The sequence below is a fragment of the Serinus canaria genome, chromosome Z (genome assembly GCF_022539315.1).
Source record: "Serinus canaria isolate serCan28SL12 chromosome Z, serCan2020, whole genome shotgun sequence".
Classification (NCBI taxonomy): Eukaryota; Metazoa; Chordata; class Aves; order Passeriformes; family Fringillidae; genus Serinus; species Serinus canaria.
Window position 1 is genome coordinate 39287731 of NC_066343.1, and position 19651 is coordinate 39307381.

A 19651-nucleotide genomic window follows, 5' to 3' on the forward strand; every position below is an offset into this window, starting at 1 on the left:
TCAGTGGGAAGTCAGCTGGCTTGGTACACAGCTTGGTACCTAAATTCTAGTCAAGTCTGCAATCAAGGCCAAGGTTTTGGGCTAAACAGGAGTTAACTAAAACAGGCTGAATTTCTCTGTGTGCTTCCAGCTTGTGTATGTCTGCAAAAGGGGTTTTGGACCGTATTTTTTTTTTTTGGTTCTTTTCTGTTTTGATTGGGGAAAGGAGCTAAACAACTCAACACGCACATTCTTGTTCGTTCCTCGGGTTTTTTTTTGTTTTTTTTTTTTTTATCCGTCTCTTTTTCAATGATGGGAATCTTCTGGAAGACTCATGAAGCTGAGTCTGCCCCTTGCTCTAGCCTGGCAGGATTTGAGGGGGCGACTCTCACCATGAACGTGCTGGTCCAAGCGCTCCCGGGCCTGGGGTCTGTGCTCGCTCTCGCCCCCGAGCGCCGCCCCGGCCCCGCCTCCGCCCGCGCCTGCGCGCAGCGGCAGCACAGCGGGGCGGGCAGCGGGGCGGGCAGCGGGGCGGGCAGCGGGGCGGGCAGCGGGGCGGGCAGCGGGGCGGGCAGCGGGGCGGGCCCCGGTGGGCGGAGGCGCTCCCCGTGCGCGCCACGCGGGAAGCGCGGTTAAGAGGCTGGCCTCGGCAGCGTGCGTGTTTCCTGCCAAGCATGGAGGTGTTCCCGTCCCCCCTGGAGTCCGCCAAGTTCATAGCCGAGCACAGCAAAGATGTCTCCGTGGACGAGGAGGGAGCGCGGCGGGTGGCGGAGAGCCTGTTCGACAAAGCCTCGGCGGCGGAGTTCGGGCTAGCGGGGTGGAAAAGCCTACACGAGCTGAACCCCCGGGCCGCCGACAAGGAGGCTGTAGACTGGGTATTCCTGGTGGACACCCTCAACTTCTCCTTCTGGTCCGAGCAGGAGGAGCGCAAGTACCTCGTGAAGTACAAGGATAAAACCTACAGCGGCTACTGGTCGCTGTGCGCCGCCGTCAACAGGGCCCTGGACGATGGTCAGTGAGCGCCGGGGAAGCGGGGTCGGGCCGGGGCTGCGGGCGAGGGGCGTCGGATGACGAGCGTCGTGTATTAATGAAGGCGGCGTCTCATAACTGGGACACGCTCTTGGGAACTGCTGCTCGCTGTGTCGGTAGCTCTTTATGTGCGGGCGTCCCGTTGAGCTTGGGGAAGGGACCTGGAAGCGCTTTCAAAATACCCTTGTACTGAAACTAGCTAACTCTTGGCTGTTATCTGGGTTATCTCTTCCATTCCAAAGACTTTAAGGATTGCCAGTAGTTAGCTGTGCGTGACTTGGGTTATTTCACATGTATTCTTAAGTTGCATATTTCCATAGCAAATGAAGAAATGAGGCATAAAGTGAGAATCCTTTAGACTAATCAAATGCCAGTGTCTAAAGTAAATCTGAAAACCCATATGCCCCTCTAACCTGTATTTTAAAACCAGTATTTTAAAGTTTCATATTTTAACCCAGTACTTTAGCACTCCTTTTGCTATTCTCAGAAGAAAACCCCAACTGTTAGTAGGTATAGATGAAGGTTTTAATTAATTTTCTGCATAGTTATTTAGTAAATTAAGGGGTATTAGCATTAAGACACTTCTTGTAAATGCACAACATGATTAGGACCCATGGGAAAACAGGCCTATTCTGACTAAGCTAGTTATGTCCTGACTATATTTGCTATGTAAACATCACACTTGAAATACCAAAACTAAGCAGTTGGGGAAGTTACATACAAAAAGTAACAACAGTTCTGTGGTTGTATGTTGGAAGTTTGCTGTAAGGGATAACATTGTATGCACTCATAAATTTAGTTGTGACCAGCTCTGTGGATGCGGTTCTTGCTGAAAACAAAGGTGGGTTTAAGAGTTGATGGACTTCTTAGATCTTCCTATGGAAGTGCTTTCCTTTAGCAGACCACTGCACTAGGTCTATATGTTATGTTATGTGACAGCCTAAATATCTTATTTTCACTTTTCTGAAGGAATACCTATCACCAGTGCATCCTATTTTGCCACCATGACGCTTGACCAAGTTAGGCACGTATTTCGCTCTGACACAGAAGTGCCTTTGCCCTTGATTGAAGAAAGACACCGGGTGCTGAATGAAAGTGGAATAGTTCTGTTAGAGAAGTTTGGAGGGTCTTTCCTCACCTGTGTTAAAATGAGTGAGAAGAGTGCTCAGAAACTGCTGCATCTCATACTGGAAAATTTTCCTTCTTACAGAGATGAAGCTGTATTTGAGGTAAGCTAATTCTAAAGCTCTGGGAAAAAATCCTACTATTTAGTAACAGTAAAAGACACTTGATAGTCCATAACTAGTCAGGACAAGAGTCACTTTCTTTTTCCCACCAGAGGAGTGCCTTTTTTCTCATATGCTGTCTCTTTATCAATTTACTGTAATTTATTTTGGTATGCTCTGAGTTCCCAGTTAGATCACATCTCCTTTGTACCCCTTAAAAATTCATAGTACTTGAGATCGTTCCTGCCTGAAAAATGGGAATCCTTTTTCATATTTTTTTTCCCACTTCTTTTGAATGGCTGACAGCCCTCTTCCCACCATCTTCTTTTTCTTTTACCTTAAGGGTCTCTGCAGCTAATGAAGGAAGTAAAACTGGTAGAATTAATGCACAGCTACTGGGACTCCACCCTCTAATGGCTCTTGATTCAGCAGGCTTTACTCAAATCACTACAGATTAGAAGTAACCCACATTTTTACAAATGTTGACAGTATACTGAAGCGTTTACTGAAAGAAACTGATGGGAATTAAGCAGGGATCATCTGGTTTCTTTGTCTCCCAATTTTCACTTAAACAGGCATGGTTTTCATTTAGCACCTGTGACTTATGTAGCAGCTTGTGTGCTCAGTTGTATGTGAAGTAGTACTTAGCTGTTACATCATTAAATCTAGAAGACTTTGTTAATGACAATACAGCCTATACTACTGGTCTGTGCAGTCTTTTCAGCTTCTTGGAATACCAGTCACTGAAGCTTTGAACCTATTGCATTTATTGCCCTTCAGTAGGAGGTGTCATTTTATTTTCCTTTGTCTCCTGCTGTGAAGCAAAATATATTTACATAAAAAATCAGAGGTTCTTTTGAATTAATCTTTGAAGCTACTGGTTTCATTTATTTGGGTTTATTTGGGTTATTTTAACATAAAAAGTAATTTTTTGACAATTTTTGTGATCAAAAAGGAAGTATTTTCTAAGTAAAGTGATATTTTCTTATCTTTATAGCAGCTTTATTCATTGATGTTATATCTTTCATGAGATGATGATGAGTGCTTTATAAAGCAAGCCTCCTTAAAAGCAGCAGCAGACTACAGAACGAAAAGCTGTTCCAAAAATGATTCCAGACCGTAAGCACTGACTTAGTAATAAAGCCTGTTGCATGAATATGGAAGCTTTTTTTCTTCTTTCACGAAGCAAAATGTGTATTTTGAAGGTAGTGACATAGATCATCTTATTTTTATGGCAGCAGGTTGAGCTCTCACAAGTAAGACTTCTAAAGGGTTAGTCAGAACTGGAAAGATGGTGAAATATCCAACAGCAAACCAGTGCTTTTCAGTACCTCCCTGAAGGAGAAATATATAGAAGTTAAGTCCTACATTAGAATCATACTATCACAGACTGCTAAGCTGACCTTCTAAAATTAGCACAATTATTTGACTGTATGTTTTTCCAAATACATATACAAAATACTTTTAATAATTACACATGTAATCCCAGAAATTGCCAGTGTTAGTCTTTCTGAAAAAGAAAATGCAAACCAAGACCAAAAACTCCAAAACATTTTTTTCTCCTTGGTGGATAATTCATATTTAGTTGCTGTGCTGCATTTGATTCCAACAGCAGTTAAAGTTTTAGACTACATTGTACTCATATATCAGGGATTTTGTGTTCTGACAGAGACTTAGTGGAGTCCTTTTTGATCTATATTGCATGTATTCATCTTTTACTTACCATCCATCACCTGGGGCTGAGGTTATAAAATTCTCATGATCCTATTCTTTTTTTTTAATGTCTGTGCTGTCCCATTTTGCTCTTTGCCAGCACAATACTCCTCCTTTCTTTTAATGTCAGTAGGTCATAATTAGATATAGTCGTTAACATCAGCAGATTGTACTGCAGAGAAGGTGCAAATGTTCCTGTATGTGGTACTATTTCCTGGAAAGGCAAAGTGTTGCAGAAAAAAAGATAAAAGAGATATAGTTGTATTGCCATGTTGAAAAAGTTCCATTTTTGATAAATTGTACTGTCTTTACTGTCTTTCACAGACAGAATCATGGACTAGGTAAGGGTTTAAGGGACCAAAAGTGGATCCAACCTCCCTGCTCAAGCAGTGTGATCCCAGAGCAGATGGCACAGGATTGTGTCCAGAAAGTTCTTGTGCATATGCCATGAGAGAAGCTCCACAATCTCTTTAAACAATCTGTGCCAGTGCAGTCACTTACACAGTAAAAAAGTTCTTAAGTTCCTCCAATTTGACATATGGTATCATCCACCTAGTGTTTTTCCTGCTTTCTAAATAAATAGTGGGAAAATTAACTTGAAATGCTTCATAGTCTTTTTCATATCAAGATTTTTGTATAAACTTAATATGTTCTGTACAACAAAAAATTTAACAATGAAACAATTAATTTATAAATTACCTGCTCAGTGATGAGTCCTAGACAATATTTTTTTCCTAATTAAGCTACAGCATGAAATGAAAACTTCCATTCTAATTCTGCCTTCCTCTACTCTTGTGAAATGGTGTGGTGCTAGAGACAATCAGTACTTTACTACTGAAAAATTCCTAATGCTATGAAAGAATGACACTCTTACTTTGGGACAGTAGGAGCTATGATAAAATTTGATCTGTTAATTATTTACTTCTTGTTACCACTTCTCATGTGATGTCTAAGGTGATGTTTTGTTATCTAAGGTACAAAATCACCTATGTTCTCTAGGAGTAAGTTTGTGCATCTATGTCAAGTATAGAATGACGCATAGGGAAGGCAGGAGTTTTGAGGATGTTATGGAAGTTGTTCTTTGAAATGTAGTTGAACTTCCCGGTGTTTTTTGGAGAATATAATTCAAGGACAAGAAATGTGATTTGCTGTCAGGAATAGTTACAGCATCTTGGCAGTAAACAAAGAGGAGCATTCATTAAAGTTTTCACCAGAATTCTGTTTCTTTAAGAGTACAGATAAATGGATTTACAAAATTATTTAATTGCCTAGTACCATACAGGCCTATTATGCTTCTCTTGTCAACATAAAAGGTAGGATGTACTGTAGAGGTTCTGAAAATTAATGTTGCTGGACATTCAACTGCAGTGTTTACTAAGTGGCAGTAAACAACTGTGAATGTGTTCTGAAATCCAGGCATATTCTAAACAATTTTTATTTGCTGCAGTAACTTTTATTTATATTGTTACTTTTTTATTTCAGTTTATTTATGAGCATTCCACATAATCCATGTTTGTAGTTTGATATTGTTTAGATTTCAAGATATTTAAGAATATTGCAGTTTTATTCTGTTTTAGTTAACTGATGTTTGCTTAACAATATGTCATGCTTAATGTGTTATTTGCTATATTTATTGATCAGGCACTTAAACAATCCATAATTTCTTTCTTTAGAAAAAGAAGGTGTCTTTCTACAAACGGGCACAAATACTTGTGGCTGACACGTGGAGTGTTTTAGAAGGCAAAGGAGATGGCTCTTTTGATGATATTTCCAGTCTGACAATATTTGCTGACTACAGAATTCCACAAGTCCTTGTTCACTTAAAAGCAATGAAGTATTCTGAAAAATTAATGAAGAAACTACATGAAGGTTTGTTCTGTCCTTGCTAATATCAAGTAATCTTTCTGCCTGATACTGTATACTAAGAACTAAGGCTAGTTTTAAAATGTAATATGTTGTCCATGTAAGGGTTACGTGTCAGTTTTTTTCCTACAGGGATTTCTTAGGCACTGGTGAGGTAACAAGAAGGAACTTTTTCTCTAACCATGATCTTGAGTGAGATCTCAGGGTTACTTTTTTATAAAGACCTAACTGTTTTGTGGATCAAACATTGATAAGGGAAGAATTAAAGACTCAGAGATAATTTGAGTTTCTAAATGAATTTCTGAAAAGCTGCTGCTGGAAAACCACTTTTGAGAATGAGAATGGTTGCAATTTTTGAATACATAAAAGAAGCAATTATTTTTGTCATTAATTCAAATTTGTAAAAGCATGGGAATTCCTCTGAATTGCTAGTTAATAAGCAAAGTAATATTATAAGCATCCATTAAAAATATTGCTTTAAATGAAGTCAATTGCACATGACTAGGATTTAATTTTTTAAGCTTGATTTCATCTTCCCAATATTTACTAACTATGAATTTCAGTGAATAAAAATAAGTCAATCTCTTTTGCACTGCAAAATGACTGTATTTGGATGTAGAACTGTTATTATGCAATTTCAGAAATACTCAGGTAGATAAACAGATTAATGCAGTTGCCCATGATCTTTAAAAGAATGGCTGTACATGTATTTATGTTTTTATCCATACAACTATCTATATCTAAATAACTAAATAGACCTCATAGACATTTTATCCTTCCATGAATCTTAATGAGAACATTCCCATTTAAATAATTCCACTATTTCTCTTTACATTCAGTTATTTTGGGGGGTTGTTATTTTTAATTTTAAAATCTTAGACTTCAGTCACCCTGGTAGAAAATATACTATGAAGTATAATAATTATATACTAAAAAGTATACTATAATAAAAGAATATCTTTTTTGTCTCTGTAAGCAAAGAAATGATTGTATGATTTGCATTACACCCTGCTCCTAAAGCAGTTCCTTAGAATACAGGCTGTTGCTTGAATTGAATGGGAGAGAAGCTTCTAAGTGCAGTATGGTAAAATTAAAGTAATGGTTAGAAAATGTATAGCAACACTGTTAATAGTTGCTGGGTAAGTCATGAGAGCTAGAATCCTAGAACAGAATAAATGTGAAGGGGGAAAAAATTCACAGATTTAGTCAGTCCCTGGCCTTCTGTCTGTTCCATGTAAATGGATTGCTGTCTCTTGTGTCTGCAGGAACGCTTTTCCAGTCTGGAGACAAAGAAGAGGTAGAGATCCGTGGCTGTTCTATTTGGTGTTGTGCATTGATCTGTAAGCACCTTCAGGAGCTCTATCAGAAGAAGGGTCAGGACATGCATAAAAAAATCAATGCAGTTTTACTGGATTATTATCTTTGGGATTATGCCAGGGATCACAGGGCAGAGATGAAAGATATCCCGTTCCACCGAGTACGGTGTATATATTACTAGGTCCAGCCTGATAGCTCTTGTATTGCTGCCTTATCTTTTGAACTGCAGTTTTGCTTTTCATGTGGTGATTTGTCATGCACTAATTTGGAACCGTTAAATCAAATGCTTGTTTTTTAGTGATGAAATAACAATGTGCTTTTTATCCCCCTGATTGTTTTATTACCTTTTTGTTACCTTTCTTTTAATCTTTTGCTTGTCCTGACTGGAATTAACAGTGTAAATTTTGCAGGCAGCCCATATTAAGGTAGGGTTTATTTCTCCTGTTTTGACCTTTGTATTGGTGTATGTGGCTACCTGTGCGCACAGCCAGATGCGTGTGCGTGAAGATCCTGTGGTGTACCTTGCTCCTCAGCCCCTCCTGTTCCTGCCTGTCCCCTGTCATACTTGCACAGAGGTGACAGGTGCTTGGCAGATGATTTACTGCTCAGAGATCAAAGTGTAACTTGTCCAATCATCCAATAAACAGTGCAGTGACAGACGTGCCATTGGGGGTGTATCTGTGTTTTTATTGCTAGGGTTGAGATGGGGGTGTTCAGTCCATGCAGCGAGGAAGGTAGGAAAGGGAGGGGAAGAATCACAGAATCACTTACGTTGGAAAAAATCTCTGGGATCAGCAAGTCCAGCCTGTGACCAAACACGACTTTGTCTACTAGACCACGGCACACCGTGTCTAGTAGAGTGCAATGTCCAGTCTTTCCTTAAACACCTCCAGGGACTGTGATTCCATCACCTGCCTAGGCAGTGTGTTCCAATATTTAATCACCCTTTATGTGAAGAAATTTTTCCTGATGTCCAACCTGAACTTTCCTTATCACAGCTTGAAGCTATTTCCTTTTGTTACTGGCATCTGTTGGCTGTGAGAAGAGGCCGAATGCCATCTTGCTACTCCTTCCTTCCCGGCAGTTGTAGAGAGCAGTAAGGTCCCCCTGAGCGTCCTCCAGGCTAAACAGACCCAGCTCCCTCAGCCGCTCCGTCAGTGCTCCTAACAGCACTTTTGCTACAGACCCTTCCCTGGCGCTTCTCTGGACACAGCCCACACACAGCTCGCCGTCCTTCCCGGACGGAGGGGCCGACACCCCTCACACACCTCACTGTCCTTCCCGGACGGAGGGGCCGACACCCCACACACAGCTCGCTGTCCTTCCTGGACGGAGGGGAGACACCCCACACACACCTCACCGTCCTTCTGGGACGGAGGGGCCGACACCCCACACACAGCTCGCTGTCCTTCCTGGACGGAGGGGAGACACCCCACACACACCTCACCGTCCTTCTGGGACGGAGGGGCCGACATCCCACACACACCTCACCGACTCCCGGGCAGGGCGGCGCGAAGAAGCGGGAGCCGCCGGCCGCGCCCCGCTCGCGCTCGTCCGGCCGCGGGGGGCGCTGTGCGCGCGGCGCGGGCCGGCATGGCGGCCGTTGCCTAGCGAGGGGCCGCAAACAGCGCCGGCCGCCCGCCGCCCTCGCTGCGGCCCGGGCCCACGGCACGGCACGGCACGGCACGGCACGGTGGCCTCCGCGGCTGTAGCGGCTCTCGACACTCACGCGTGGTACGATCCCGGCTGCTCCTCAGGTTTGGAGACGTTGCAAACACGGAAAATCCGCTGGGCCGGGTTCAGAGCATCCCTGCAAGTGGAAAGGTTGCCTGTGTGTTTGTCTCTGCCTTATGGCAGCCGCGGGCGTCGACACCCGAGTATCTCTCTTGCCTTGATGTATTGGGAATGTTTCATATTCCCACGTTCTTTTACAAAGTAGATTCTGTGGAAATACGGTTTCACTGCCACACCCCGGACATTGTTTGTTAATCTGTTTGTTTATAAATGTAACTTTAAAAAGAGAGTAGGAAATGTTGGCATTTAAGAACAGCACTTGCTAGGGGGCAGAAAAATAATGCACCCAGATAACTAAACTCAATTATCAATCAAAAGGTGTTTTTAATCTGTAGTTAGTATGTTTATGTGTCTGTTTCTGATTGGCCGTGTCATTAATGATACAAGTTATTCTCATTCTTTGCTTATTTGTTCTTGCTCTCAGTCAGTGAAACGGGGCTTTTCTTTTTTCAAAGTTCAGCCAAGTCCTCTAAAAGGAGTAAAATGAAATGCAAAAGCTCTTCTCTTTACTGCTGCGAGATTACAATGTTTTAAGCTATTAGTTTTTAACAGACTTGAATTTTGGGAGCTTAGCTGATTTCTGCCAGTTTAGTAATACAGCTTTCTTGAAGACAATGTGTGTGGGAGCAGGAAGTTCAGCAGACTTTACCTTGCATGACAGAAATTCTCAGAGTTAGCAACAGCAATGGAAAATATGTGTGTGGGATCCCATGCAGATTTTTGAACAGCTATAAAGAAAGACAATTCCTTAATCATTAAATTGTGCTACTGTGCAATGACTATGCTGTAAGAATGAATATGCACCAGGCAGTATAAGGAATCATGTATGCAAAAATTATATTTACTAAAAAATAATTACATATGTGCCTAAAGTTTCAGATGAAAATCAGAGGAATGTTCTACATGTAGTAAATAGATACATTTAAAACCACACTTTTTTGTGCTTGTTAGAAATGTTTGGTGCTTGGTAAGTGGAAGAGGGTATTGAAACATGTATGTATATACAACTTCTGGAGAAGAAGTTTTTGTTTCATTTGTGTTGCCTATGCAATATGAATGCAGGAACAGGAAAATGAGAGGATCCATTGTAAGCCTTTGCTTTATCAACAGTGTTTATTAAAACTTGCTATATTGTTGCTTTGTTTGACTGTGTTATATTCAAATAGGAAATCAGGCAACTTTCAGACTTAAGTCTGCTAACCTGGGAATTAATAGATGCAAAATAATTTATTGCTGATTATATAGTTATTAATAGAGCTGCATTTATATCAGGTACTTTTCAAGAATGTAATGGTACTTACGTGTTCCTTAGAAAATCTCAACTTTTCATTTCAGGAAATACATTCTTTTGTATTATTTAACATGGAAAACTTTTTTTCTTAGTTGCAGACAATGTGAATGAGCTGAACAGAGCTGTGGTAACAGATTTCTTCTTGGCTATGTGAATACTGAGTGGGAAGCCCAGTGGTGGAGTCTGGCATGGAGGAGATCCCAGTTAAAGTTGCAGTCCGAGTCAGACCTCTGCTTTCCAAAGAAATACTTCATAACCACCAAGCGTGTGTCAGATTAGTCCCAAATGCTAAACAAGTTATCATTGGAAAGGACCATGCCTTCACTTTTGATTTTGTATTTGGCAAAAACTCAACCCAAGAAGAAGTTTATGCTGTTTGTATTAAGCCCCTCCTAGTGTCTCTGACTGAAGGATACAATGCTACAGTGTTTGCGTATGGACAGACTGGTTCTGGGAAGACTTACACCATTGGTGGTGACCATGTTGGTAGGTTATAGAAAGTTTTTTGGGTTTTGGAGTTTTTTTAATCAGTAGAGGGTGCATTTTTGCAAGTTAAATATTTATTACATAGCAGATAATGCTGCATAATTTTAAGGATGAAGGCAAAAACCCGTAGTAAAAAAACCCAAAACTTCTGAAGTTTATGTGATAAGTTCTAAAAACTTCTCCATAAATTAGACTATACCAAAAATATCTAAGAAAAACCCAATTTGTTAAGTATTCTTTCACATTCCACATTTTAACATGCAACTTATATTAGAACTTTTTTTTCTGAAATATAGTGGTTTTTAAAATTTTTACTACATTTATCTTACCTTGAAAATGTCTTCAGTGGGCACTTAATTGTTTACTTGCTCATTCTATGTTGGAGTTGTTTGCGTTTTTCGGGCTTTTGAGAGAAATTTCTATGACATCAGAGAAATTTATTATTTAATTCTTCCAAATGGATATAAATAGAATATTGTAAATATCTCTGTAGAGTCTTCCTTTTATTTAGAATCATAGGATCACAGAGCCATGTAGGTTGGAAAAGATGCCTAAGATCTTAAAGTTCAACCATTAACCTGCATTTCCAGCTCCACAGCTAGGCCCATTCCATTGCTTGACCATCAGTGAAGAAATTTTTCCTAATATCCAATAAACCTCCCCAGGTGCAGCCTGAGGTAATTTCTTCTTGTCCTGTCACTTTTTACCTGGGAGAGGAGACTGACTCCCTACTCCTGCTTACACCCTCCTGTCAGGTGGTAGCAGAGACCAATACCGTCTATCCTGAGTCTGCTTTTCTCCAGTTTAAACGACCCCAGCTCCCTCAGCTGCTCCTCCAGAGCCTACCTCAGTTCTGCTGCCCTTCTCTGGACACACTCCAGCCCCTCAATGTCCTTCTTAGAGTAACAGGCCCAGAACTGAATACAGCACTGGAGGTGTGACCTCACCAGTGCCCAACACAGGGGGACAATCACTGCCCTGGTCCTGCTGACCACACAACTGCTGGTACTGGTCAGGATGCCATTGACCTTCTTGGCCACCTGGGCACACACCTTGGCCTGTGATCAGCTGCTGCCAACCAGCACCCACAGGTCCCTTCTGGCTGAGCATCTCTCCGGGCACTCTGCCCCACCCAACCTGTAGTGCTTAAGGGATTGTTGTGACTCAAGGGCAGGACTCCACACTTAGATTGGTTGAACCTCATACCACTGGCCTCTTCGCCTTATTGTAACTTCACTTCTATTCCCTTCTCTAGTAGTTATTTAATGTTCCTATAAGTACCATTGCTAGCTAAATTGTTTTGGTAGTGGATGCCGTAGTCTAAGGCTGATCATAGCTCTGCAATTATACCCTTTTAGTTTAATGAATATATTTACTAAATTAATAGTTAGATTTGAGCAACCCATTAGTTTTTTGATAAAAGAGATTCTTGGTATTTTTGTCTCATAGGCAAACAGCTTCCATAGTTGTGGATAAAGAATACAGATTATTAATGGAAATATTGTCCTATGCTGAATATTTTTTAAAAAAGTAGAGTTTGGCACCAGTGTTCCATGTCTATGAAAAAATAGGAAATTACTGTTAATATTGGTCATAAATCTTGTCTCATTATGTTACTGATGATTTTGCTTTATATAAGTAGAATTTATAGTTTCTCAAACCCTTGAGATATCATTGCTAGCCATATTAAGTAGGGATAAAGAAGAAATCTGTACTCTGAGAAGTATAGTTTTAAAGCAGAATCCATGTTTTTTGTAACTTCCATAACTATAAAATTTTGTCATTTAGAACTTAAGTTTGAATCCTAGTACTGGATGCAAACAAAACTTCTGACACACACACACAAAACAATTACAAAAATCCTTGTAAACAATGACCTCTTCAGATTCCTTAATGTGTTGCACACTGAATATTGCAGGATTCTCTCAACTTTCAGTCTTTGTAATTTATGTGACAGAATGACTGCAGTTCCCAGTGACATTTGTGTTTATATTTTAGCATCAGTTGCAGTGGATGAAAGGGGCATAATCCCACGGGCTATTCAGGAATTATTTCATCATATTTCTGAACATCGTAATATTAACTTCCGTGTGAAGGTATCCTATATAGAGGTTTACAAGGAAGAACTTCGAGATTTGTTGGATTTGGAGACTTCCGTGAAAGATCTACATATTCGAGAAGATGAGAAGGGAAATACAGGTAGGATTCCAGCTCTCAAATTTGGGGTTTTGCGCTTCAGTTTGTGTCCAAATTACTCTTGCTTTCTCTTGAAAGTGCTTATTCACTACTTATAAATAAAATGAAAAAAAAATTAAAGTTTAAGAATACAAGCTCAGTTTAGCTGTTTGGGGTTTAGATGCCTGTCAGCAATATAGATGTTCTGTTGTTTGGATGGAAGTGGCAACAAATGGTAAAGTAAATAACACAATTATTGTTTCTGCAAGTTCTGTCTAGAAACAAAATAGTGTGTGATTATTCACTTGAATAAATATTTTAAGATTAAACCATTGTATCTTCCTTCAAAATTACAATTGTTAAGTCAATTACATTGTAAATATCTTGTCCCCTTTTACAATGAAATGAGTGGAAGAGACCACTTCATTAAGAGGAGAGGAAGTAGATATTTTTAGAGGCTTTGAGATTAATACTTGCTGTGTAGGTATCCTGTTCACCCCATGAAAAATGCTAGAAGAATCCACATCAGAGGTATTTATTCTGAAAGTACCTAATCTTTTTTAGCTTTGGATTTTTTTTATAAATTAATATTCTAATTGTTGTGTTTACTCTAGTATTATTACACTGTTACATTAAGCTGTCATGGGTTTTTGTCTGTAGCTGGGAGAAAGCACTAGTTCAGCACAAATCTTGCAGACAATATCATTGCTTCAAAAGGAGCCCACAATATATTTTAAATTATTTATTTTCTTTTCAGTACAGTTAGAATCAGCTTTTTGGACTAGTACATTTTCCATTTCTCATTAAAAGAAAAATATGATAAAAAAGATGATTAGTAAGAGTACTTGGTAGAAGTACACTTACACTTTATTAGATTACTAACAGATACTTGTTCCAAAGGCCCAAATGTCTGCACTATTCAGAATAGAAATTCTTTTCTTAGTACAGGCTTGGAATAATTTTTACTAATTGTTCTTTTTACTATTAGTAAAATTAATAGTAAAATTACTATTAATAAATACTTTTTACTAATAGTAATTTTTACTTTATAGTTCTTTGTCTTTTTTTTTAACTGACAGAACATCCTTTGAGCTGATTTTGCTCATATTTTTTCTAGGTAGCACCACTATAAGTTGTAAAGGTAATGTGCAGTGTGCAATGTGTAAATGAGTAGTGTCTTTTGTCTAAGATACTGTTTCAAATGTTATGGCACAATAGACACCTACATTCAATATCTGCAGGTTTCAGATGTGTTGTACCTCGTGCTTTTCACATATTATCTTCTATTTCTATAGCTATATGCTATGATCTTATAGGTAAGTCATAGCCATAGCAGGCTTGTATGTTTCTCTAATACAGTATTATTGCTGTAAACTATTGCTGAAGAATTATCATTGTAAACTATTGCTATTTAGAATTTATTAAATTATTCTTACTTTGGTGTTTGAAGTGATTGTCGGTGCTAAGGAATTCCAAGTAGAATGTGCAGATGAAGTGATCAGCCTGCTGGAAAGCGGCAATGCAGCTCGTCACACAGGCACAACACAGATGAATGAGCACTCTAGTCGATCTCATGCCATTTTTACCATCAGTATTCATCAGAAGCAGTCTGCAGAGTATCAGAATGCTGCACAGGATTCGATCACTTCAAAGTTTCATTTTGTGGATTTGGCAGGATCAGAGAGGGTGGCAAAGACTGGAAATACTGGTGAACGCTTCAAAGAATCAGTTCAGATCAATAGTGGTCTCTTGGCCTTGGGAAATGTCATCAGTGCCCTTGGAGACCCAAAAAGGAAAAGTGTACATATTCCATACAGGGATGCTAAAATCACTCGTATTCTGAAAGACTCCCTTGGAGGAAATGCCAAGACTGTTATGATAACATGTATAAGTCCATCCTCACTGGACTTTGATGAATCTTTAAATTCCCTCAAATATGCCAACAGAGCAAAAAACATTAGAAATAAACCAGTAGTAAATTACAACCCAGAAAAAGACCGAATTGATGAAATGGAACTTGAAATCAGATTGCTTCGGGAAGCTTTGCAGAGCCAGCAGGCCAGTAATCAGCATTTACATGATATAAATGAAGAAAAAGCCCGTATCAGTTCACTTGAGGAGCAGCTCACTCGCCTTCAGGTTCAATATTTCAGTTACAGAAATTGTGTAGATGAAGCCTTACCTTTTCTGATTGATTTGAATGATGATGTTAGCTTAAGAAGAAGTCAGCGGGACAGGTTGCAGAGCTGGATCACTATGGTACAGAAAGTAAGGAAGGAGGCTCTCACCATCCAGGAGACTGACTCAGGGACTGAGACCAGCCCAGTACCACATCACATTACAATTCTTCAGCTGAAGAGGGAACTAAAGAAATGCCAGGTATTTAAAAATAAGCTGTTTATTTAAATGACTAAGTAAAAAAGCAATCTGCCAAAATTTGAACTGTGTTTTGAAAGATGGATAAAATTGTCACCTGTACTTAATTTGACAATTAAATTTAATTTACAGCTTTGTAGAATTTCATTTGGCTATTCTGTAGGACATAGGTGTTTTGTAATGGATGTTTGAATACACAATCAGTGAGAACAGAGATAAGTGAAGTGATGTTATATTTTCTCTAGTCAGTTTCAAGATGATTCTTGAGGTTGAGCTGTTTTATCTGTTAGATATTTGGTTTTAGCTATGCTGTATGCTAGGTCTGGCTGAGATGAAGTTAGTTTTCTATATAGCATCCCTGAGGGTGCTGTGTTTTAAATTTGTGACCAATACAATGGTAATAAGACACTAATGGTTTTGCTCCTGCTGAACGTCTTTTTGTACTGTGACAGGCCTTCTGTTTTTCTGCCTGCACCCCCCAGCAAATAGATTGGAGCATGCGTGAATAGTTGGAGACATAAACATGAAGCAAAGCAGATGACCTGAATTAATCAGAGAGATTTCATACCATATGACATGATGCTCAGCAATAAAAAGGGAGAGGAGGAGGTTTAGGGAGACTTGGCTGTATTTTGCCCAGAACTGGCTGAGCATTAGTCAGCCTTTGGAGGTGGTGGGCAATAGCTTTTGCATCATCTCTTTTGTTTTATTTTCTTTCTCTCTTGCACCTCGTCATCACTTGCTGATCACTTCCTATCTTGACTCACAAATTTTCTTGCTTTCACTTTCCCTTTGCTCTTCCTCTGTCCTCATAGGAGATGGGGGTAGGGGGAAGTGAAGAAATAGCTCTGTGTGCTTAGCTGCCTCCTGGGGTAACCCACAACAGTCTATTTTGGAACCCAGCCTGTGGCTCAAGGCTTTCAAGATAATAACAGATTAAATTATTGTGTGCTAGGGTAAACTTGTTAATACCTGTTTATGACTGTTGCAGGTCATGAAGCTGCATATTTGCTTTGGGTGATGATTTGTATGTGTCCTTGAATATTTAGATGCTTGATTCCTTTCTAGCTGTACAACAGCATCCAAGAATCATTAATGACTATTTTCAGATTTTGCTGTTTTGTTTGCTCTTTATCACTTTGTTTTCCTTTGCTTGGGAGAGCTATGACAAGCCACTGGCCATCAGCCTAATCTGGTACATAAAATCCATGAGGTGGTTCTTGGAGTACTGTACATCCACAATGTACAGTACTCCAAGAGGATTTTAATCCTCATGGATAAAATCACTTTTCCCCTCTTCTCTGAGAGACATTTTGCGGAGAGAGGGGAAAAAGTGGTACCTCTCCCTTCGTCTCGTCCAGGACTGCCTTGATGTAGAGGCTTCTGAGTTCCTTCAGTATCCTTATGTAATCAGACTGTTCATACTGATGTGTTGTGATCCCAACTTTCATTATTATTCCTAAGGTTAAGCAGCTGTTTGGTGTTGCCACATGGTTTGAGCATGCCAGGAACATGCTCTAATGTAACTGATCCCTGGGATGTCGGGAGGTATGGGAGGAATTGGGCAGGAGCACAGGGCCATTGCTGCCTCTGACAGCTTGTGATTTCATATCTGATATTTCATATCACTAACCCATCAAAGTAATACATTATTTGAAGGAGCGAAGGTAAACATGGTGTGTTCTATAGCTGTGTTGGATGTGCCCCATGCCTATAAAGTCAGTGTCCAGTGCCCTTTGAAATGCAAGAGGGTCTGGTCTAAAAGCCCACTAATAGGCTTGTGGTGGTCTGAGACTGAGAAGGTGTGTTGGTCTGAGGCCACAGAGACACTAAACCAGAGACTGAACCCTCAACTGTAATAGCTGACCTTGTAGTAAAGAAACAGTAGAAGCAAAAATCAAGTTAATAAGAGAAGAGGCAGGTCATGCTCAGAGGAGGAGAGAGGAAGAATCAGAACAGGCAGCCGGTTCCACAGCAGGATAGGAAAGGAAAGAGACAGAAATCATGAGAGGGGTAAGCTGTCCATGGCCTAGCTTCAAGATAATGTGTAAAGATTTTGCTTGACAAGATGAGCTAATTGCTGTCTGGTTGCTCCAGAGCTGGAATAGTAGGGCTAACAGTCTGGAACTAAAAGGAAGGAGAACACAATTGCTGAGATTCTTTGCTAAGGATTGTGGGGACTGACAGAGGGATTGGAAGAGGGTCAGCCACCTCCAGGTTCCAGAGATGACTCCTATTGAGCATGAAGACAAAGTACTCTCTTAAGGAAGATACTGTCATCCAGTGAGGCATGTGGACTACTACTGAGGAATATATTCTATGTTTGAGGGAATTAGAGGTGGTGGAGGTGATCTTCAGTGACATGGACCATAATCAGGCCTCAAAAGATCCAAACAATGTACAGTACACAACAACTGAGTGGCTGAAGTCTATACAGAACACACAGACATCATATGACAGCAACCTAGTAAGGCTGAATTAAGCTGACTCTGTGGCACCAACTTTGTATAGAACAGTTTGCCAGCCCTAGAGATTTACTGAAAATCTCTACTCCCTCCCCTTGATATGGGCCTGCATCTCAGCTGTGGAAAGATTGTTACACAAAGTCTAGCAGCTGAAAAGATAATGTGCATTATCTCTTTACCCCCTTGCTTGGGCAGGCCAGCATATTGGCTACCATGACCCGGAATTCCTCTGCTTAAGGGAAAGGGAACCATGGGCCCATGACAATTCCCACCCTACAGTTCTATCTCCATGACTGCGAAAAGGATATGAAAAGTGGGGCAGTACACCTATTTTGGTCCTGGAACTTTGCACATAAAGCAATCTGTACATAAAGGGAGAAGAGGCAGTGGTTTAAAAGGGTCTTCCAGGAAGATTACTGTTTTGGTTGCTGTCAGCCAATTCCTGAGATGCAGGAGACCTCTTCCTCTTTCAGATACTGATTCAGTGGACTTACAGCTCTGTGGGTTTCAACCCCATGCTTCTACCATGTGTTACAGTCTGCTCTGATCACCAAGGAGCAATGAGAACTCTCTGTGAAGTAAAACAGAAGATCCTCTTTAAACCAAACATAGTTTGATTAGTCCCCCGAAATGACGCAAAACCAACAAGGTTTGAAGGTGATAAACAAACAATTTGATATATTATTTACAATCAAATAGGCCAAAGAGAGAGAGAAGAGAGAGAAAAAAAAACAGAGGAGAAGGAACTTGAAGACATTAAGAGTAGGGCCTCCTTCCTCCTTCCTTCCGTCCCGTGCTCTTCCCTTCCTTGCCCTCCTTCCTGCTGCCGCCCGTCAGGACTGCCCGGTCGGCCTGCCTGCACGCATGGCGTCCGGCCTTGCGGCATGTCCGCCGTCCTGCCTTCCCTGCCTTCCGTGCCGCCGCCGTCGTCCGGCCTTCCGTGTCGTCCTTCCTGCCTTTTCTGCCCTCTGCCTTCCGTTCGCTTCCTTTCTTCCGTCCTCCAGTGCCTTCCGGTCCGCCGGCCGCCGGGCATGCCGGCCCGGCCGGCCCGGCACGCGCCCGGCCGTCCGGCCGGCGGCGGCCCGCCGGCGGCCTGCCGGCCTGCCTCCGGCCGGCCGTGCCTGTCGGCGGCCTGACCGTTTGCTGCCTTTCCGCTGCAGGCCGGCCGTCCTCCGTCCGGCCTTCACGGCCCGGGCCGCCGGAAGGAAGGAAGGAAGGCCAGGAAGGAGGAAGAACGGAAGTAAAGGAATGGGCGGCCGGAAGGCAGTGGCTGGCATTCCGGCCGTGGCTGACCTCCGGCAGTTGCGGCGGCCGTGCCTTTGCGCCTTCCGCAGGAGAACGAAGACGGACGGCCGAGGACCGGACGTAAGGAAGAGGAATGCAAGGAATGACGTCCCGGGACGTACGAGGAAGACGGCCGCCGGCCGGCGGCCGTCCGGCCGGCTGACCGGAGGCCTGCCGCCGGCGGCCTGCCGGCCGGACGACGAAGTAAGGCAAGGGAAGGACGGCCGCAAGGACCGCATGCCGGACCGGCGTGCCGTACAGGCAGGACGTCCGGCCTTCCGTCCTTCCCCGTCCTCCGTCCGGCGGCTTTTGCGGGAAGGAATGAAGTGTCGGACGCAGGAAGAATTGGCGATAGGCGTGCTGACAGGACGTGGCGAAGGCATTGCGGAAGGCCTTTTCGGAATGTCCTGAGAAGGCGGAAGGACGGAATGAAGAAGTTAAGAAGAAGGAAGGAAGGAAGAAGGAGGAAGGAATTAAGGACTGAAGGAATGTAAGGAGTACGTGGGCGAAGGAATTGGCGGAAATGCAGTGGGCTTAAGTAAGTTGCTGAAGTCAGTAAGGACGTTGGCGGAAGAAGGAAGGAAGGAGGAATGAAGGAATTAAGAAGGAAGAAGGAAGTAAGGAAGAAGAGGAAGTAAGGACGTAAGGAATGA

At 41.7% G+C, this 19651-nt stretch overlaps 2 protein-coding genes across 2 annotated transcripts in view; both read left to right on the top strand.

The window, feature by feature from the left end:
• Positions 1-554: 554 nt before the first annotated feature.
• Positions 555-7791, top strand: QNG1 (Q-nucleotide N-glycosylase 1). The gene is made up of 4 exons (XM_009097993.4): positions 555-990; positions 1978-2237; positions 5621-5816; positions 7076-7791. The coding sequence occupies exons 1-4, from the start codon at positions 654-656 to the stop codon at positions 7306-7308; spliced, it is 1026 nt and encodes a 341-aa protein (XP_009096241.2). The 5' UTR covers positions 555-653; the 3' UTR covers positions 7309-7791.
• A 985-nt stretch (positions 7792-8776) lies between these two features.
• KIF27 (kinesin family member 27) overlaps positions 8777-19651 on the top strand; it is a 33870-nt gene continuing 22995 nt past the window's right edge. The window contains 4 exon segments of the mRNA XM_018923000.3: positions 8777-8884; positions 10305-10698; positions 12697-12897; positions 14324-15252. Of these exon segments, the coding sequence (XP_018778545.2) occupies positions 10401-10698; positions 12697-12897; positions 14324-15252 (1428 nt within the window). The 5' untranslated portion in view covers positions 8777-8884; positions 10305-10400.

What these genes read in the sequence shown, in the direction of transcription:
- QNG1 (XM_009097993.4), top strand. Translation starts at nt 654, where the DNA reads ATGGAGGTGTTCCCGTCCCCCCTGGAGTCCGCCAAGTTCATAGCCGAG. An exon ending in CAACAGGGCCCTGGACGATG is followed by an intron (nt 991 to 1,977) that starts GTCAGTGAGCGC and finishes ACTTTTCTGAAG; the next exon opens with GAATACCTATCACCAGTGCA. An exon ending in AATGAAGAAACTACATGAAG is followed by an intron (nt 5,817 to 7,075) that starts GTTTGTTCTGTC and finishes TTGTGTCTGCAG; the next exon opens with GAACGCTTTTCCAGTCTGGA.